Source organism: Lucilia sericata, unplaced genomic scaffold (assembly GCF_015586225.1).
Source record: "Lucilia sericata isolate MDLA Ls3-8-SP2 unplaced genomic scaffold, ASM1558622v1 Contig000470F_arrow, whole genome shotgun sequence".
NCBI lineage: Eukaryota > Metazoa > Arthropoda > Insecta > Diptera > Calliphoridae > Lucilia > Lucilia sericata.
In genome coordinates this window covers 143,944-161,360 of record NW_023994485.1, presented here as the reverse complement: position 1 = coordinate 161,360, position 17,417 = coordinate 143,944, and the positions used below count along the sequence as shown (strand labels likewise).

General features: G+C 31.2%; 1 protein-coding gene and 1 long non-coding RNA gene across 17 annotated transcripts in view; one reads left to right on the top strand and one right to left on the bottom strand.

Annotated features, from left to right (window-relative positions):
• LOC119605276 overlaps positions 1-17,417 on the bottom strand; it is a 77,358-nt gene that overhangs the window by 41,222 nt on the left and 18,719 nt on the right. Inside the window, exon 2 of the long non-coding RNA XR_005231574.1 lies at positions 7,436-7,468. This is a non-coding gene — a long non-coding RNA (uncharacterized LOC119605276). The remainder of the gene's footprint in view (positions 1-7,435; positions 7,469-17,417) is intronic.
• Positions 1-17,417, top strand: part of LOC119605271 (sodium bicarbonate cotransporter 3) — an 85,960-nt gene that overhangs the window by 61,008 nt on the left and 7,535 nt on the right. For 7 of the 16 annotated variants that reach the window (XM_037958282.1, XM_037958293.1, XM_037958291.1 and 4 more), the window contains 11 exons: positions 447-550; positions 4,483-4,617; positions 7,834-8,307; positions 9,532-9,672; positions 12,562-12,729; positions 13,572-13,803; positions 13,869-14,679; positions 14,740-14,874; positions 14,940-15,442; positions 15,512-15,824; positions 15,928-16,170. In XM_037958282.1, coding sequence (XP_037814210.1) covers positions 447-550; positions 4,483-4,617; positions 7,834-8,307; positions 9,532-9,672; positions 12,562-12,729; positions 13,572-13,803; positions 13,869-14,679; positions 14,740-14,874; positions 14,940-15,442; positions 15,512-15,824; positions 15,928-16,170 — 3,259 coding nt within the window. Of the gene's footprint in view, positions 1-446; positions 551-4,482; positions 4,618-7,833; positions 8,308-8,781; positions 8,905-9,531; positions 9,673-12,561; positions 12,730-13,523; positions 13,804-13,868; positions 14,680-14,739; positions 14,875-14,939; positions 15,443-15,511; positions 15,825-15,927; positions 16,631-17,417 lie in introns of those variants that run through there. The other 9 variants (XM_037958294.1, XM_037958296.1, XM_037958283.1 and 6 more) reach the window with 8 other exon arrangements.

Genomic DNA, 17,417 nt, shown 5'->3' with positions numbered 1-17,417 from the left:
AAAATTGTAAGTTATTACAAAACAATACAAAAGATTTGTTCATCCTATTTTCTTTTTTAATTTACATAAATTCTCGTCATATTTTGTGGGTGTTGTCGATCATGACAAATGCAGTAATCAAAATTCAAACAAGTTTTAATACAATTATGCAAATATTTATTTATTATAACACCCTCCACCCAACGTCTAGTTGTAATAAACACACACATTCCGCTGAGATTATTGTAATTCTTTTTAAATAATATTTGTTTAATAAAATAGAAAAAAATGTTAAATGTGCATAAATCATTTATAATTAGTAATTTATTTATACATTGTTATTGTTTTTTTATACCTTTATGTGATTATATAACGCAGAACTTAATCTATTAAACTGTCTATATTTAAATTTAAAAGTAATTTTTTTATTAATTACGACGTTTTATTTATTTTTTGTTTAATTACAGACCGTGGACCATGCATACTTCCAGCGGTGATGATGAGGCTTCTAAGGATCCTCGTATAGGGGAACAGGATTTTACACAACAATTTACAGAAAATGATTTTGAAGGTGAGTGAAAAACTTTTTACTAAAAAAATCAGTTTTTTTGTGAATAATAGTCTAAACTATAGTCATGTCTATAATCTATTCTATAGTATGGTCTAAAGACTTGTCTATAGTCTATTCTCTAATCTGGACTATTGTCTAGTCTATAGTCTAGACTATAGTATAGTCTATGAGGTGGTACACGGCCTTGTCTATAGTTTGGACTATAGTCCAGTCTATAGTCTGGTCCATAGTCTGGTCTATAGTCTGGTCTATAGTATGGTCTATAATCTAGTCTATAGTCTTGTCTATAGTATAGCCTGTAATCTGGATATTAGTATAGTCTATAGTCTAGTATATGTCATGGACTATAGCCTACTCTATAGACTTTAGTCTAGCATATAGTCCAAGTTATATAGTTTATTCTTTATTTGGACTAAAGTCCAGTCTATAGTATGGACTTTAGTATAGTCTCGAATATGGACTATAGCCTTGAAGATTGTCTGGACTATAAGCTTGTCTATAGCCTGGACTAGAATCTAATGTGTAGTCTAATCCATAGTCTGGAAAATAGTCTCGTATGGACTATAGTCTAGTCTATAATCTGGACTGTAGTCTAGTCCAAAGTCCGGACTATAATCTAGTCTATAGTCTGGACTACAGTCTAGTCTGGTCTATAATCTGGATTATAGTCTGGACTATATGGTAGTCAATAGTCTAGTTAATAGACTTGACTATAGTCTAGTCGATAATCTAGGCTATAGTCTGGTCTATAGTCTATTCTGCAATCTGGACTATAGTCTAGTCTACTATATAGTCTGAACAATAGTCTAGACTATAGTCTAAACTATAGTCTAGTCTATAGTCTGGACTGTAGTCTAGTCAGTCTGGATAATAGCCTAGTCTATAGTTTGGACTATAGTCTAGTATCTAGTCTGGACTATAGCCTAGTCTATAGTTTGGACTATAGTAGCTAGTCTGGACAATAGTCTAGTCTCTAGTGTTACTATAGTCTAGTATATAGTCGAGACCTAGTCTATAGTTCGGACTAGTCTATAGTCTGGACTATAGTTTAGTAAAGTATATAGTCTTGACTATAGTGTAGTCTATAGTCTAAACTAAAGTCTATAGTCTGGACTATAGTCTATAGTCTGGACTATAGTCTAAATTATAGTCTGGACTATAGTCTATAGTCTGGACAATAGTCTATAGTCTGGACTATAGTCTCTAGTCTGGACTATAGTCTAGTCTATAGTCTTAACTATAGTCTAGACTAGTCTATAGTCTAGGCTATTGTCTGGACTGTATTCTAGTCTATAGTGTGGACTATAGCCTAGTCTATAGTCTGGACTATAGCCTAGTCTATAGCTTGGACTATAGTCTAGTATCTAGACTGGACAATAGTCTAGTCTCTAGTGCGGACTATAGTCTAGTCTCTGGTGTGGACTATAGTTTAGTCTATAGTCTGGACTATAGCCAAGTCTATAGTCTGGTCTATAGCCTAGTCTATAGCTTGGTCTAGTCTATAGTCTGGACTATAGCCTAGTCTATAGTCTGGACTATAGCCTAGTTTATAGTCTGGACTATAGTCTAGTCTATAGTCTAGTCAAGTCTATAGTCTCTAGTGTGGACTATAGTCTAGTCTCTTGTGTGGACTATAGACTAGTCTATATTCTTGACTATAGTCTAGTCTATAGTTTCGACTAATCTATAGTCTGGACTATAGTCTAGTCTATAGTCTGGACTATAGTCTAGTCTCGTATATAGTCCATAGTTTGAAGTATAGTTTAGTCTGGACTATAGTATAATCTATAGTCTAGGCTACAGTCTAGTAAGTAGTCGGACAATAGTCTAGTCTCTAGTGTGGACTATTTTCTAGTGTCTAGTGTGGACTATAGTCTAGTCTCTAGCCTGAAGTATAGTATAGTCTATAGTCTGGACTATATGGAAGTCTATAGTCTAGTCTATAGTCTTGACTATAGTCTAGTCTATATTCAGGACTGTAGACTAATCTGTAGTCTGGATTATAATCTATTTTGTAGTCTGGTCTATAGTCTAGTCTTTAGTCTAGTCTTTAGTCTAATATATAGCCAGGATTATAGTCTAATCTATAATTCGGGAAATATATGGTATAAGTTACGTTGATTAGTTACAATTAAAAACACAAAATCAATTCCATTTTATCGTGAGAAAAAATTACTTTTTTCCCTTACGATTTATTTGTTTAAAAATTTGTTCAATTCATTAACAAATTATAAAACAAATTGTTTACTTTGTAACAGAAAACCAAACATTTCTGTTTTAAATTTCAAACAAAAAAGGCAGACCATTTAAGACCTACCACGAGTTAACATTCCATTAAGGTTTTTGAATTTTTTGTTTAAATAGTGTTTTTCTTAACTTGATGTGTTAAATGTATGTAAATAATGTAACTTTACACTCCAACAACAACATATTGTACAACAGCGACACATTGTATCATGTGGTAGAAAAAAATGTTAACACACAGAGACCTGTTAAACCAGACATCAGTTATGGTAATTTTTTTTAGGTATGAATTTTTTTTTGTAGATTTTGTTTTGTTTTTTTTTTTTAACTGCTGGCTAAATAACAAATTTATGAAAAAACTTACTTTTAAATAAATTAATGTCATGCGTCGCTATGTAAAAAATAATATTTGGTGCGTAAGGCGAGCAAAACTGTTATTTTAATAGCAGACTATTAATTTACCACCACCCATTCATTATTTAATAAATTTGCTTAAATGTAATTAAAATTTTTTCAAATATTTAAAGATAACCTTGATTTGAACTGTAGCTATTAAAGCGTAACAATTTGTAGCATGTGTTTTAAAGGCGATAAAAAATATTTCGTTTTAAGAAAATTCAATTAGTTTCAAATAGAATTTATAAAAATTTTTAAAACAATTTATTTAATAAATTAACATTTTATTTAATTTTTTAATAAAATGTTTCAAAAAACCTGAAAAAATGTTAATTATTTTAACCTTTTGCTATCCTTTTGAAATTGTAACATTAATTTTTTTAGTGTAAATTAAATTAATAAGTAATTTTTTCGAGTGTTTTCAATAAGCGTGCAACATGACGTATTAGTTATATGAATTTGATTAAGTGTTTATAACTTATTCGTATGACAGCAGCCGGTTTTGTATTTATGTCAACAATGTATTTTAATTATTATTTAAACAAAATATAGATATGTATTTATTTGCCTACAACACTACTGTTTAATATTAATTTATTCTAAATTTTATTATAAATAAAAAATTAATATTCTACGAATTAGCTTCAAATTCGAATTATATGTAAATGTTTCTTTCGAAAGTACATAAGTTCGAATTTTCGAAAATTTTAAAAACTTTTTGATTATGAGTTTGAATTTTGCGAAAAATATGGAAATCAGTTTTAAAATTTGTCGATGAATGACAAATTTCACTCTAATAAGATTTTGAGAACTAGTTAAATTGTAGTGAACGAGTCAATTGAATATTTTTCTGGTAAAATCGTTTTACAAAATTAAATATTGAAAATTAAATATTAATGTTTAAATACATATAAAAAGAAATAAATTTTAATCTTATGTCGCCCAAGTGTCTATTATATAAACAATTGTCAGTAACACCACACTCAGTCAACAGATAATAAATGTATATAATACAATACCCTACTTACAAACATACATACATTCACATACATATGTATAGTATATAATAAACAAATAATGCTTTTATATATTTCATATATATATTTTCATCTGATACATGTGTCTAGCTGTTGGGTTGAATGTGTGTGTGTGTTTGTTTGTTTCTCTCAAATAAATAATATTAAATTGTTAATTACAATCTATAAGCAGAAAGTGTAATTTTATTTTATTTGACATAATTAAAATGTCTTTTATTTAATTTTCTTTACATTTTTTATGGTTAATTTTGCCAGGACATCGAGCACATTCTGTTTATGTGGGCGTACATGTACCTGGCGGTCGACGCCATTCACAAAGAAGACGCAAACATCACCACAGCAAAAGTGAGAGTAGCGGCGATGAAAGACAACCGGAGGTGGAAAGACCAGGTAAGGAATATGTACATGATACTTACACGATTATAAAAGAAAACAAAACATTTTCATAAAATATGTTCGCTCTTTCGTAGACACTAAAGTGTGTTTGAAAATACATATATTGAAAATGAAAACATTTTCATTATTGAGAGGTTTGCGTGGGTTAGGGTATAGAGGATTTTGACCCTATTTGTTTTGTTATTTAAGGTTTTTAAAATCGAAAACATGTTTATTGAAATATATTGTGTATATTGATATTAATATGTAATGCTTAAAAAGTGTCACAACAAAAGCTTTAAAAAAGGGACCTTTTTAAGAAATTTGAAAAAAGTTATTAATGGCAAAACGATTTCATACTGTGAGTTATATTTGCAATTACAAAGTTAAAAGCTAAATGTTATATTGACGTCTCATTCATTCAAGATATTCGTTTAAAATTTCAAGAATAAATTAAGCTGGCTTCCAAAATGATTCTAGTCTACAATCTGGAATGTAGAACTATTGTCTATAAGAAGTAAGAACTTTAGTGTTCGATAGTCAAGACTATAGTCTGGACTAGTCTAGTTTATAATCTGGACTTTAGTCTGGTTTATTGTCTGGTATAAAGTTTGGATTATAGCCTAGTCTATAGTCTAGTCTATAGTCTAGTCTATAGTCTAGTCTATAGTCTAGTCTATAGTCTAGTCTATAGTTTAGTCTATAGTCTAGTCTATAGTCTAGTCTATAGTCTAGTCTATAGTCTAGTCTATAGTCTAGTCTATAGTCTAGTCTATAGTCTAGTCTATAGTCTAGTCTATAGTCTAGTCTATAGTCTAGTCTATAGTCTAGTCTATAGTCTAGTCTATAGTCTAGTCTATAGTCTCTATAGTCTAGTCTATAGTCTAGTCTATAGTCTAGTCTATAGTCTAGTCTATAGTCTAGTCTATAGTCTAGTCTATAGTCTAGTCTATAGTCTAGTCTATAGTCTAGTCTATAGTCTAGTCTATAGTCTACTCTATAGTCTAGTCTATAGTCTACTCTATAGTCTAGTCTATAGTCTAGTCTATAGTCTAGTCTATAGTCTAGTCTATAGTCTAGTCTATAGTCTAGTCTATAGTCTACTCTATAGTCTAGTCTATAGTCTAGTCTATAGTCTAGTCTATAGTCTAGTCTATAGTCTAGTCTATAGTCTAGTCTATAGTCTAGTCTATAGTCTAGTCTATAGTCTAGTCTAGTCTAGTCTATAGTCTAGTCTATAGTCTAGTCTATAGTCTAGTCTATAGTCTAGTCTATAGTCTAGTCTATAGTCTAGTCTATAGTCTAGTCTATAGTCTAGTCTATAGTCTAGTCTATAGTCTAGTCTATAGTCTAGTCTATAGTCTAGTCTATAGTCTAGTCTATAGTCTAGTCTATAGTCTAGTCTATAGTCTAGTCTATAGTCTAGTCTATAGTCTAGTCTATAGTCTAGTCTATAGTCTAGTCTATAGTCTAGTCTATAGTCTAGTCTATAGTCTAGTCTATAGTCTAGTCTATAGTCTAGTCTATAGTCTAGTCTATAGTCTAGTCTATAGTCTAGTCTATAGTCTAGTCTATAGTCTAGTCTATAGTCTAGTCTATAGTCTAGTCTATAGTCTAGTCTATAGTCTAGTCTATAGTCTAGTCTATAGTCTAGTCTATAGTCTAGTCTATAGTCTAGTCTATAGTCTAGTCTATAGTCTAGTCTATAGTCTAGTCTATAGTCTAGTCTATAGTCTAGTCTATAGTCTAGTCTATAGTCTAGTCTATAGTCTAGTCTATAGTCTAGTCTATAGTCTAGTCTATAGTCTAGTCTATAGTCCAAGTAGTCAGTCTAAGTCTAGTCTATTAGTCTAGTCTATCTAGTCTAGTCTATAGTCTAGTCTATAGTCTAGTCTATAGTCTAGTCTATAGTCTAGTCTATAGTCAGTCGATAAGTCTAGTCTATAGTCTAGTCTATAGTCTAGTCTATAGTCTAGTCTATAGTCTAGTCTATAGTCTAGTCTATAGTCTGTCTATAGTCTAGTCTATGTCTAGTCTATAGTCTAGTCTATAGTCTAGTCTATAGTCTAGTCTATAGTCCTAGTCTATAGTCTAGTCATATAGTCTAGTCTATAGTCTAGTCTATAGTCTAGTCTATAGTCTAGTCTATAGTCTAGTCTATAGTCTAGTCTATAGTCTAGTCTATAGTCTAGTCTATAGTCTAGTCTATAGTCTAGTCTATAGTCTAGTCTATAGTCTAGTCTATAGCCTAGTCTGTAGACTATAGTCTAGTCCATAGCATAGCATTTAGTCTAGTCTAGTGTAGTCTATAGTCTAGTCCGTAGTCTAGTTTATAGTCAAGTCTATTATGGAATATATCCTAGTGTATAGTAAGTAATATATTCTGCTCTAGAATCTGACCTCTAGTCTATTATTTAGACTATAGTCTAAAAAGTATATAATCTGGGCTATAGTGTAGTTTACAATATGTACCATAGCCTAGTATATAGTATAGACTATAGCGTAGTTTATAGTTTAAAAAGTATATAATCTGGGCTATAGTGTAGTTTACAATATGTACCATAGCCTAGTATATAGTATAGACTATAGCGTAGTTTATAGTTTAGTCTCTTATATGGATTTTAATCAAGTATAGTCTGGACAATAGTCTAGTCTATTGTCTTGATAGTAGTCCGTACTATAGCCCTGCTAATAGTCTAGACAATGGTCTAGTTTAAAGTTTGTAGAGTTGTATATTCTATTGACACATCTAAACTCAGGAACATGCGATTAATATCACGATCTTATCAATTTAGTTTATACATGCGTTTCTTTGGAAAGAATTTTCACTTACCCAATAATAATTTTGTCTTTCAGGATTCGGAATCTGCAAAAAAACAAGGAAAAAAATACTTTTAATGATTTCAATAAAATAAAATAAAAAATTACAATTAAAAACAATTATTCAAACGATTTAAAAATTTTAGAAGATAAAACGTTACAAATTTCATTAGTTAAATGATATTAAAATTAACTAAAAATAATAGAAATGCTAAAACATAAACTTGAAAATTATTATTAGACATGCAATTTAAATTGCACAATACATATTTTACAAAATATAACAAGACGCAAGACAAAAACAAAAACAATTAGTTAATTGTTTCTTAAAGCAACAAGATTATATTACAAATAAAATATAAGTTTAATTTCTTGCTAATTAATTTCTTTATATTACATTTTAACCTCCAGTGACACCACCTGCTCAACGTGTACAATTCATATTGGGAGAAGATGCCGACGATGGAACACACGTTTCACATCCCCTATTCTCCGAGTATTTAACGTTGGTTAAGGAAGGTGACGAAATTGAATGGAAAGAAACAGCAAGATGGATTAAATTCGAAGAGGATGTCGAGGAGGGCGGTAATCGTTGGTCAAAGCCACATGTGGCCACTTTGTCATTACATTCATTGTTTGAACTTAGAAGCCTACTGCTAAACGGCACCGTTATACTTGACATGGAAGCCAATAATTTGGATTTAATAGCAGATTTAGCCTGTGAACACATGGTCAATGCCAGAGCACTACCACCCGAATCACGTGATAAAGTTAAGGACGCTCTATTAAGGCGTCATCGTCATCAGCACGAGTACAATAAGAAAACAAAATTGCCAATAATACGTTCATTGGCAGACATTGGTCGCAATCAGTCATCATCGAAAAGTAAGTTAATGTTGGTTTTATTTTAAAATAGAATTTAGAAAATACAACCAAACACTTATACGTGTGTTGGGAAAATTTAAAACAAAAAATCATTTTAACGAAAAAGCTTTTGTCAGACAAAGTTCATTAAACATACATTGATTGTCTTATAAAATCTGCATAGTTAAATAAAATCAGAACATCATTAACATTTTTTTTCATTATAATTATAGTCATTTAGAAAGGTCTTATCACACTAATAACTTACATATACCCTCAATTACAATTGTATGTAGTCAAAATCAAACATGGATTTCCGGAAAAGTAATCAGTCCGTTACTATCACATAGTAGCTCTTAGTTTTAATAGAGTAAAGTATTAATTAAAGTCCGTTTATTTTAAATACATACTTAATTAGTAGTATCTAATATATATATAGGTGGGATTAATATTTACTAACAATGAATAAAAATTAATATTAATTGAATTTTCAAGATTTACATGCCTCTACACACTCTTTGCATGTGAATGTGTCCTCAACAGGACTTGATAGCAGTTCACATCTACAGTATGCCACCAGTAGAGATCAGCGAGGTGGTTATCTCGCTGTACCCACAGGTACAAAAGAAATATATTTCAACAAAAGTTGTTTCTATCTAGATTTGCTTGAATATTACAGCTTCTTTTTTGGAACTCTAAAATATTATCTTTAATGATTCAAAACTTATACAAAATTTCCAATTCTAAAAGAAAAACATATATTCTTTGCATTGGAAATGTTGTATATCTTAATTTTGTAACACTTGTAAAAAAGTTGCAGAGCACTTTCTATTCAAAATTTAAGCAAATGCTTTGAGTATATGATTCCTAAGTTAAAAAATGGCTACAAAATATTATAAAACTTCTAAAGCAGCCTCTATACTTCCACCGCCATCATCATCAATCACTCACTCTTCATGATCATCATCAGCAGCAGCATTATCACTGTAACTAACTAGTTTCTAGAAATCAAAACCCTTTCACCCCCCACAATTACTGTATTATAAAAAATCATCATTGTGAATTCATCTCATCATCACAGAGAGTCATATGATCTCTTCGATCTCTCCCTTAATCACACTCTCTCTCTCTCTTTATACCCCATATCTAACTCCTTATAAATAATTAAGAAAATATATGTAATAAATTTGTTTGCTACATTTGTATCTATATATATATCCCATTCATTCGTTATAATTAATTTAGCCGATTTTGGTCACATTGCCACCACTCATCTGGGAAACATTGGTGTTACCACCTGGTTTCATGCGGGGGCCTCAACAGCCTCCCAAAACAGTCAAGCTAGTTGTAGTTCTCATGGATTTTCAACTAACAAACATAACAAAGGTTTTGTTTATAATAAAATACATTATACTTACTACTACTTAAACTACATTTAAACTTTAAACTATGAAATAACCTTAAATTTAACATTTATTTAATAACTATTAATCTTTTTTTTTATATGAAGTTCTACATACATATTTAAAACACTTTTAATGTTCTCTTATATTCTCTGCAATATGTTTTTCTCTCCTCACTCCTTTTCTAACCTCTATGTTATTTGTCTAAATTCTTTGACACTATCTTTTGTCTCTGTTTCAAAATATCAAATCTATTTACATACATATGTACTTTCATATTTGTATATAAATTTTAATGTTTCAAAATTTGATATGGAAAAAAATCTTTATTGTTACTTTATACATATTTTTATAATTTGTACATGTCTTAATATTCGTGTTCCTAGTCAATTTTTATAGATCGTTTCAAATTGTCCTTCCATTTAAGTGCAAAATGTTATTAAAACCGTAATTAGCAGTTTCTGATTAGATTAATAATAAAATTAATAACATCGATATTAACTTTTCAGTTACAAACTTTGTTTTGGCTCTCTATTTACCTTCTCTTTCTCACTTTCTATAATCTTTGCTTACAGTATTAGCTGGTTTTAAAACTGATAAGTTTTTTTTTATTATTTTAACTTTCCGATCTTTTTTGAATTTCGACGATCCGGAAATATTTACGAACATGTACTCCCGGATTTAGGAAATTCAGAATAATAAATGCATTATGAATAACTTGACAATAATATAAGAAAATTTTTGATTTACTTAACTTCCCAGTATTGAAAATCATATTCAAGAGAGCGGTATTCGTTGCTCAAATGTTATAATTTGACCTGTAATCCAATAATATGGAACAGATTTAGTCTTTAGGTGAATGGTCACTGCAAGTACACTTTCACCAAAATCAACCGATAAAATGTCCCGATAATATTTTTGTATTATTTTACAACTTTTCAAACATTTTAAAAGTAAAGACTGTATTACAACTGAACTTGAACCGAACTAGAACCGAACTAGAACCGAACTAGAACTGAACTAGAACTGAACTAGAACTGAACTAGAACTGAACTAGAACAGAAATAGAACTGAACTAGAACTGAACTAGAACTGAACTAGATCTGAACTAGAACTGAACTGAACTAACTAAACTGAACTAGAACTGAACTAGAACTGAACTAGAACTGAACTAGAACTGAACTAGAACTGAACTGAACTAGAACTGAACTAGAACTGAACTAGAACTGAACTAGAACTGAACTAGAACTGAACTAGAACTGAACTAGAACTGAACTAGAACTGAACTAGAACTGAACTAGAACTGAACTAGAACTGAACTAGAACTGAACTAGAACTGAACTAGAACTGAACTAGAACTGAACTAGAACTGAACTAGAACTGAACTAGAACTGAACTAGAACTGAACTAGAACTGAACTAGAACTGAACTAGAACTGAACTAGAACTGAACTAGAACTGAACTAGAACTGAACTAGAACTGAACTAGAACTGAACTAGAACTGAACTAGAACTGAACTAGAACTGAACTAGAACTGAACTAGAACTGAACTAGAACTGAACTAGAACTGAACTAGAACTGAAGTAGAACTGAACTAGAACTGAACTAGAACTGAACTAGAACTGAACTAGAACTGAACTAGAACTGAACTAGAACTGAACTAGAACTGAACTAGAACTGAACTAGAACTGAACTAGAACTGAACTAGAACTGAACTAGAACTGAACTAGAACTGAACTAGAACTGAACTAGAACTGAACTAGAACTGAACTAGAACTGAACTAGAACTGAACTAGAACTGAACTAGAACTGAACTAGAACTGAACTAGAACTGAACTAGAACTGAACTAGAACTGAACTAGAACTGAACTAGAACTGAACTAGAACTGAACTAGAACTGAACTAGAACTGAACTAGAACTGAACTAGAACTGAACTAGAACTGAACTAGAACTGAACTAGAACTGAACTAGAACTGAACTAGAACTGAACTAGAACTGAACTAGAACTGAACTAGAACTGAACTAGAACTGAACTAGAACTGAACTAGAACTGAACTAGAACTGAACTAGAACTGAACTAGAACTGAACTAGAACTGAACTAGAACTGAACTAGAACTGAACTAGAACTGAACTAGAACTGAACTAGAACTGAACTAGAACTGAACTAGAACTGAACTAGATCTGAACTAGAACTAGACTGAACTAGAACTGAACTAGAACTGAACTAGAACTGAACTAGAACTGAACTAGAACTGAACTAGAACTGAACTAGAACTGAACTAGAACTGAACTAGAACTGAACTAGAACTGAACTAGAACTGAACTAGAACTGAACTAGAACTGAACTAGAACTGAACTAGAACTGAACTAGAACTGAACTAGAACTGAACTAGAACTGAACTAGAACTGAGCTAGAACTGAACAAGAGCTGAATTAGAACTTATTAGTGGTTCGAAATAAATATAGATAAATCGAAACTGTTGATTTCTCAGGACGTCGAAGCTTTGTCTGGAATCAGTTCATGTTTTTTACTCATCACAAATTTCAGTATCTGGTCAAGTCTCTATCAATTGTTGGTTATAGGATATTTTATCTGCGGTGTAATCTTTTCTCTGTTAACCCTTTGATTCCTCAATATATTCAACGACATTTTAACAACAAAATCTTTAATAAAGCCTTTTGTATATAGAACTTTTTCTAGTATCAAAATTCTAAATATTAATTATCAGTATTTGATTTGCTGATCGTGCTTTTTAACTGACAAATCTGCAAAGAAATCTAGCTTTCAAATATTTAGTATAAAAAAATAGTTTCCCGTCTAAAAAAATAAAAAAAAACTTAAAACATAAAAACCAACCCCCCCATTCTAGTGGAAGATCATAGTTACTCATCAGCACCGGGTCTGACAGCAACATCACCCCTATCACTAACAGCCAGTACGAATGGGAATAAAAGTGATGACATCAGTGCCATGGGTGGACGTTTCTTAACCGTACCAGGTGGCACTAAATCACCGAAAAACCTAAGCGTGCCAAATGGTAAAAACCTATAAAATTTTTATATAACAAACAAAAAAAGAACGTTATTGTTGAAATTGAAGACATTTGTATAAATTTTTCGTTGAATCTCTGTAAATTATTATTCTTTGGTTTGTTTGCCTTTAATAATTTATATATAAAAAACTATAAATATGTTGAATATTGTGAATAATTAAAAAAAAAAAACTCCGATTGGTTCAGTTAATGGTTATAACCTACAAAAACAAGATAAACATACAACAAAAAAATAAGCATGAGGTATTATTTTTTAAATCTATTACATATTTACACACATTTGTAAAAATTAAACACATTTGACATTAAGGATATGAATCCTGTGACAAGCACTATAACTAAATTACACTCTCTAACACCAGAACTAATTAGTAACACATATCTCTCTCTATATATATTTTCATCATGATCACCCTCTTTTTCCTCTCTGCCTATTAACATTATTACTACTTACACTCATCTTGCGCTGGCAAACTGTCAAAGTTTTCATGTTCGTTTCTTTGTAAAATAAATGTTTTTCTCAATATTCTCTTTGTACTGGCTTTTTGATTTAATTTAGAACACAAATATTAATTTTAATTATTTTATTTATTTCTTCTTTTTTATTTTATTTACACCTAATCCTCGTTACTTTTGCACGATTTTATTTTGATTTCTTGTAAATTTCTGTTGTTGTAAAATTTGACTTTTATTTGCAATTGTAAATTTGTTGGTAAATTTTGTATTTGTATTTTGCAATAAAAAAAATATTGGTAAAATTTGTTTAAAATATTAAAAAGAACAAGCTAAAAAATTACGTAAAAATAATAAAGTGCCCGTTATAACAGAAGACATGATCAAAAGCCCCAGCAGCCAGTCGATACAACGCAACAGCAGTGGCACCGATTTGAGCGATCATCGCGGCAATATGCATTTTATGCGCAAAATACCACCTGGTGCCGAAGCCAGCAATATTTTGGTGGGTGAAGTGGAGTTCTTGGAAAAACCTTTGGCTGGGTTTATACGCTTAAAGGAGGCTTCTGTTATGGGTGATCTAACCGAAGTACCAGTTCCCACCAGGTATTACTTCATCAGTTTTAAATGTGCGAGTTCCTTCTAAATAAAGTTTTTTTCTTTTTTCACAGATTTATATTTATATTATTAGGACCACCTGGCAGTCAAAGTAATTTTCATGAAATTGGTCGTGCCATGGCCACGCTGATGTCTGATGAAATCTTCCATGAAGTGGCCTATAGAGCTCGCAAACGTGATCATTTGTTGGCGGGTATAGATGAGTTCTTGGATGCTGTGACGGTATTGCCACCCGGTGAATGGGATCCTACCATACGTATAGAACCTCCAGCCGCCATTCCTTCACAAGAGATACGCAAACGCCCACCAGAGGTACCCAAAGAAGAAGTAGACGAAGAAGAGGAAGAACAACGCCTCAGAGAAGAATCAGGTTTATCGCGTTCGGGTCGCTTATTTGGTGGTTTAATAAACGATGTCAAACGTAAGGCTCCCTTTTATTTATCGGACTTTACCGATGGCGTTTCGATGCAGTGTGTGGCTTCTTGGATTTTCTTGTATTTTGCTTGTCTCTCTCCTATTATTACTTTCGGTGGCCTATTGTCTCAGGCCACTGGTAAAAATATGGCTGCCATGGAATCTTTAGTATCTGGTTTTGTATGCGGCATAGGTTATGGTCTATTCTCGGGTCAACCTTTGACCATATTGGGTTCAACTGGTCCGGTTTTGGTATTCGAAACAATTGTTTATGATTTTTGCTTAAAACAAGGTTGGGATTATATGACCTTCCGTTTCTGGATAGGCACTTGGATAGCGGTAATATTACTGATACTAACAGCCATAGATGCCAGTGCTTTGGTCTGCTATATAACCCGTTTCACTGAAGAAAACTTTGCCACTCTTATTGCATTTATATTTATAATGAAGGTAGGATTTGTTAAACACCCCTTAAATCTTCTTATTAAACTATAATCTAAAAAATTTCAGGCTGTTGAAAATGTTTTGAAAATCGGTAAAAAGTTTCCGGTTAATCAGGAGATATATGATTGTGTTTGTACTCCCCCACCGGGTAGTAATGCCACTATATTGGATTTTGCCAAATACGAGAAAAATTATTGTCTGGTAAGTTTCCTAAAACCCTCTTTTTTATAGTGATTAAGTAATAAACATTTATTTATCATTTCTAGGCTAACAATGGCACTTTAGTGGGCTTAGATTGTGATCTACCAGATAACTCCAATATATTCCTCATGTCCGTTATATTGTTTTTGGGTACCTTTATCATATCTACCATTTTGAAAGATTTCAAAAATGCTTTATTCTTCCCCACTGTGGTACGTCAATATATCAGCGATTTCTCCGTTATTATTGCCATTGTCAGCATGAGCCTGTTGGACTTTTTAATGCAAGTGGATACGCCTAAACTAGAGGTGCCACATGAATTGAAACCTACATTGCCCAGCCGTGATTGGCTTATACCACCGTTTACTGAAAACAATCCCATCTGGTCGGCGGTTATAGCCGTTATACCAGCCATGTTGGGCACTATACTTATATTCATGGATCAACAGATTACAGCTGTTATTATCAATCGCAAAGAGAATAAATTGAAGAAGGGTTGTGGTTATCATTTGGATCTTTTCATTTTGGCCATATTAATACAAATCTGCAGTGTCATGGGTTTGCCTTGGTAAGTTGCGGTTAATTTTGTAAGAGAATCTTTTTATTTAGTGTATGTTTCCCTTTTCTCTCTTTACAGGTTTGTGGCCGCTACTGTTTTAAGTATTAATCATGTTAATTCTCTAAAACAGGAATCGGAATGCTCAGCTCCCGGTGAAAAACCTCAATTTTTGGGTGTTCGTGAACAGCGTGTTACACATGTCTTGATTTTCCTTACCATTGGTTTGTCCGTCTTCTTAACGCCCATTTTGTGTCATATTCCTATGCCGGTTTTGTTTGGCGTTTTCCTGTATATGGGTGTGGCCTCGCTCAAAGGTTTACAGTTCTTCGATCGTATTTTAATCATGTTTATGCCGGCTAAATATCAACCTGACTATATGTTCCTTAGACAGGTAGGTTTTTAATTTTGGATATTAAGGGTTTTAGAATAGAAATTTAATTTCGACCCTTAAAAACCATGGTATTTATCATATATCTTTTCTAATCTATTTGCAGGTCCCCATTAAACGTGTTCATCTCTTTACATTCATACAATTGGCTTGTTTGATAGCCTTATGGCTCATAAAATCCTTCTCATCGACCTCCATATTGTTCCCTCTAATGTTGGTTGTTATGATTGGTATACGTAAATCGCTGGATTTGATATTCACACGCCGTGAACTTAAGATACTCGACGACATAATGCCCGAGATGACAAAGAGACAAAATGCCGATGATCTACATCAATTGGATGCTGAGGTGGGATTATTTAGGAAATTATTACCTTGTTTTGGTGGTAGTGATGGTGGGTCAAGCTCTAAAAATGAGAAACCTGCCAAAAATAGTAGCAAAATCAACATTCGAAATGGTAGTCTAACACAGGCGAATGAAAAAGAATTGGAAGCACAAAGTTCCTTATTGAAAAAATAAAAACAAACAAAACCTCAAAAAATCAATTTAAAAAAATACAAATTTTTACAAAAAGAATTAAATGCAATGCACTTTTTACGATAAAAAAAACATTTTATCACAGAAGTTTATGACCTCTAGCCACCCTTTACACTACAAGGCGACAACCACTCCACTCACTACTTATGTTTACTTTGCTACTATTTGCACCTTAAAGTGGGAGGAGGAGGTTTAAACTTTTTAAACTGTTTCATTTTATTTCTTTATTATTTTTTTCATTTAATTTAATTTTTTTTTTTTTTTTTTTTTTCTCAAAAAAAAACACCAAAATAAAAATTGTGTTTTATGATTTTTCTCTATGTGTATTTTTGTTGCACAGTAGTTTTTCTGTTCTGTAACTTTTCAAACGTTATACTAGCACTGTAGTTTAAATTTTATTATTTTTTTAATTATTTGCATAATTATTATTTTAATTTAGTCTTAAGTATAATTTTGTTATATGTATGTATAATATATTTATAATATCTAAGCAAATCAGTATTTGTTCAAAAAAGAAAAATATTTTATTTTAGAATAATTTTTATTTAAAATTTTATTTTCTTAAGTAGGCATGCATTTATGTGCATTTGTTTTTTTTAATATATATTAATAATAGAGCCAGCCATATAATTTAATTAATTAATTATTTTTTATTATAATTATCAAATTTTTAAACTACAACAACAAGTTCAAAAGTCATTTTATTTTATATTAAATATTTAATACGCCACCCTTTTTTTAAGTATTTTAAATTGTTGCCTTTATATTTAAATATTTTGTTTTTAAGCCACATACAAATACCGTAGTTTATAGTTGTTTTTAGAGCTTTCTTTTAATTTTTTTCAATTTTATTTTTTTTTATTATTTTATTATTTTTATTAAAAACTAAATATTTTAAAAGAAAACCCGCTAAGTCAATATAAAAACGTACCTAAACACGTATTATATGTATAATGCTATAAAAATATATTTTATATTTAATTATATAACAACAAAAAAAAAACTACAAAAAAGACAATGATTTCCTAACAAAAAAAAAAGAAAGAAAAAACCAATAA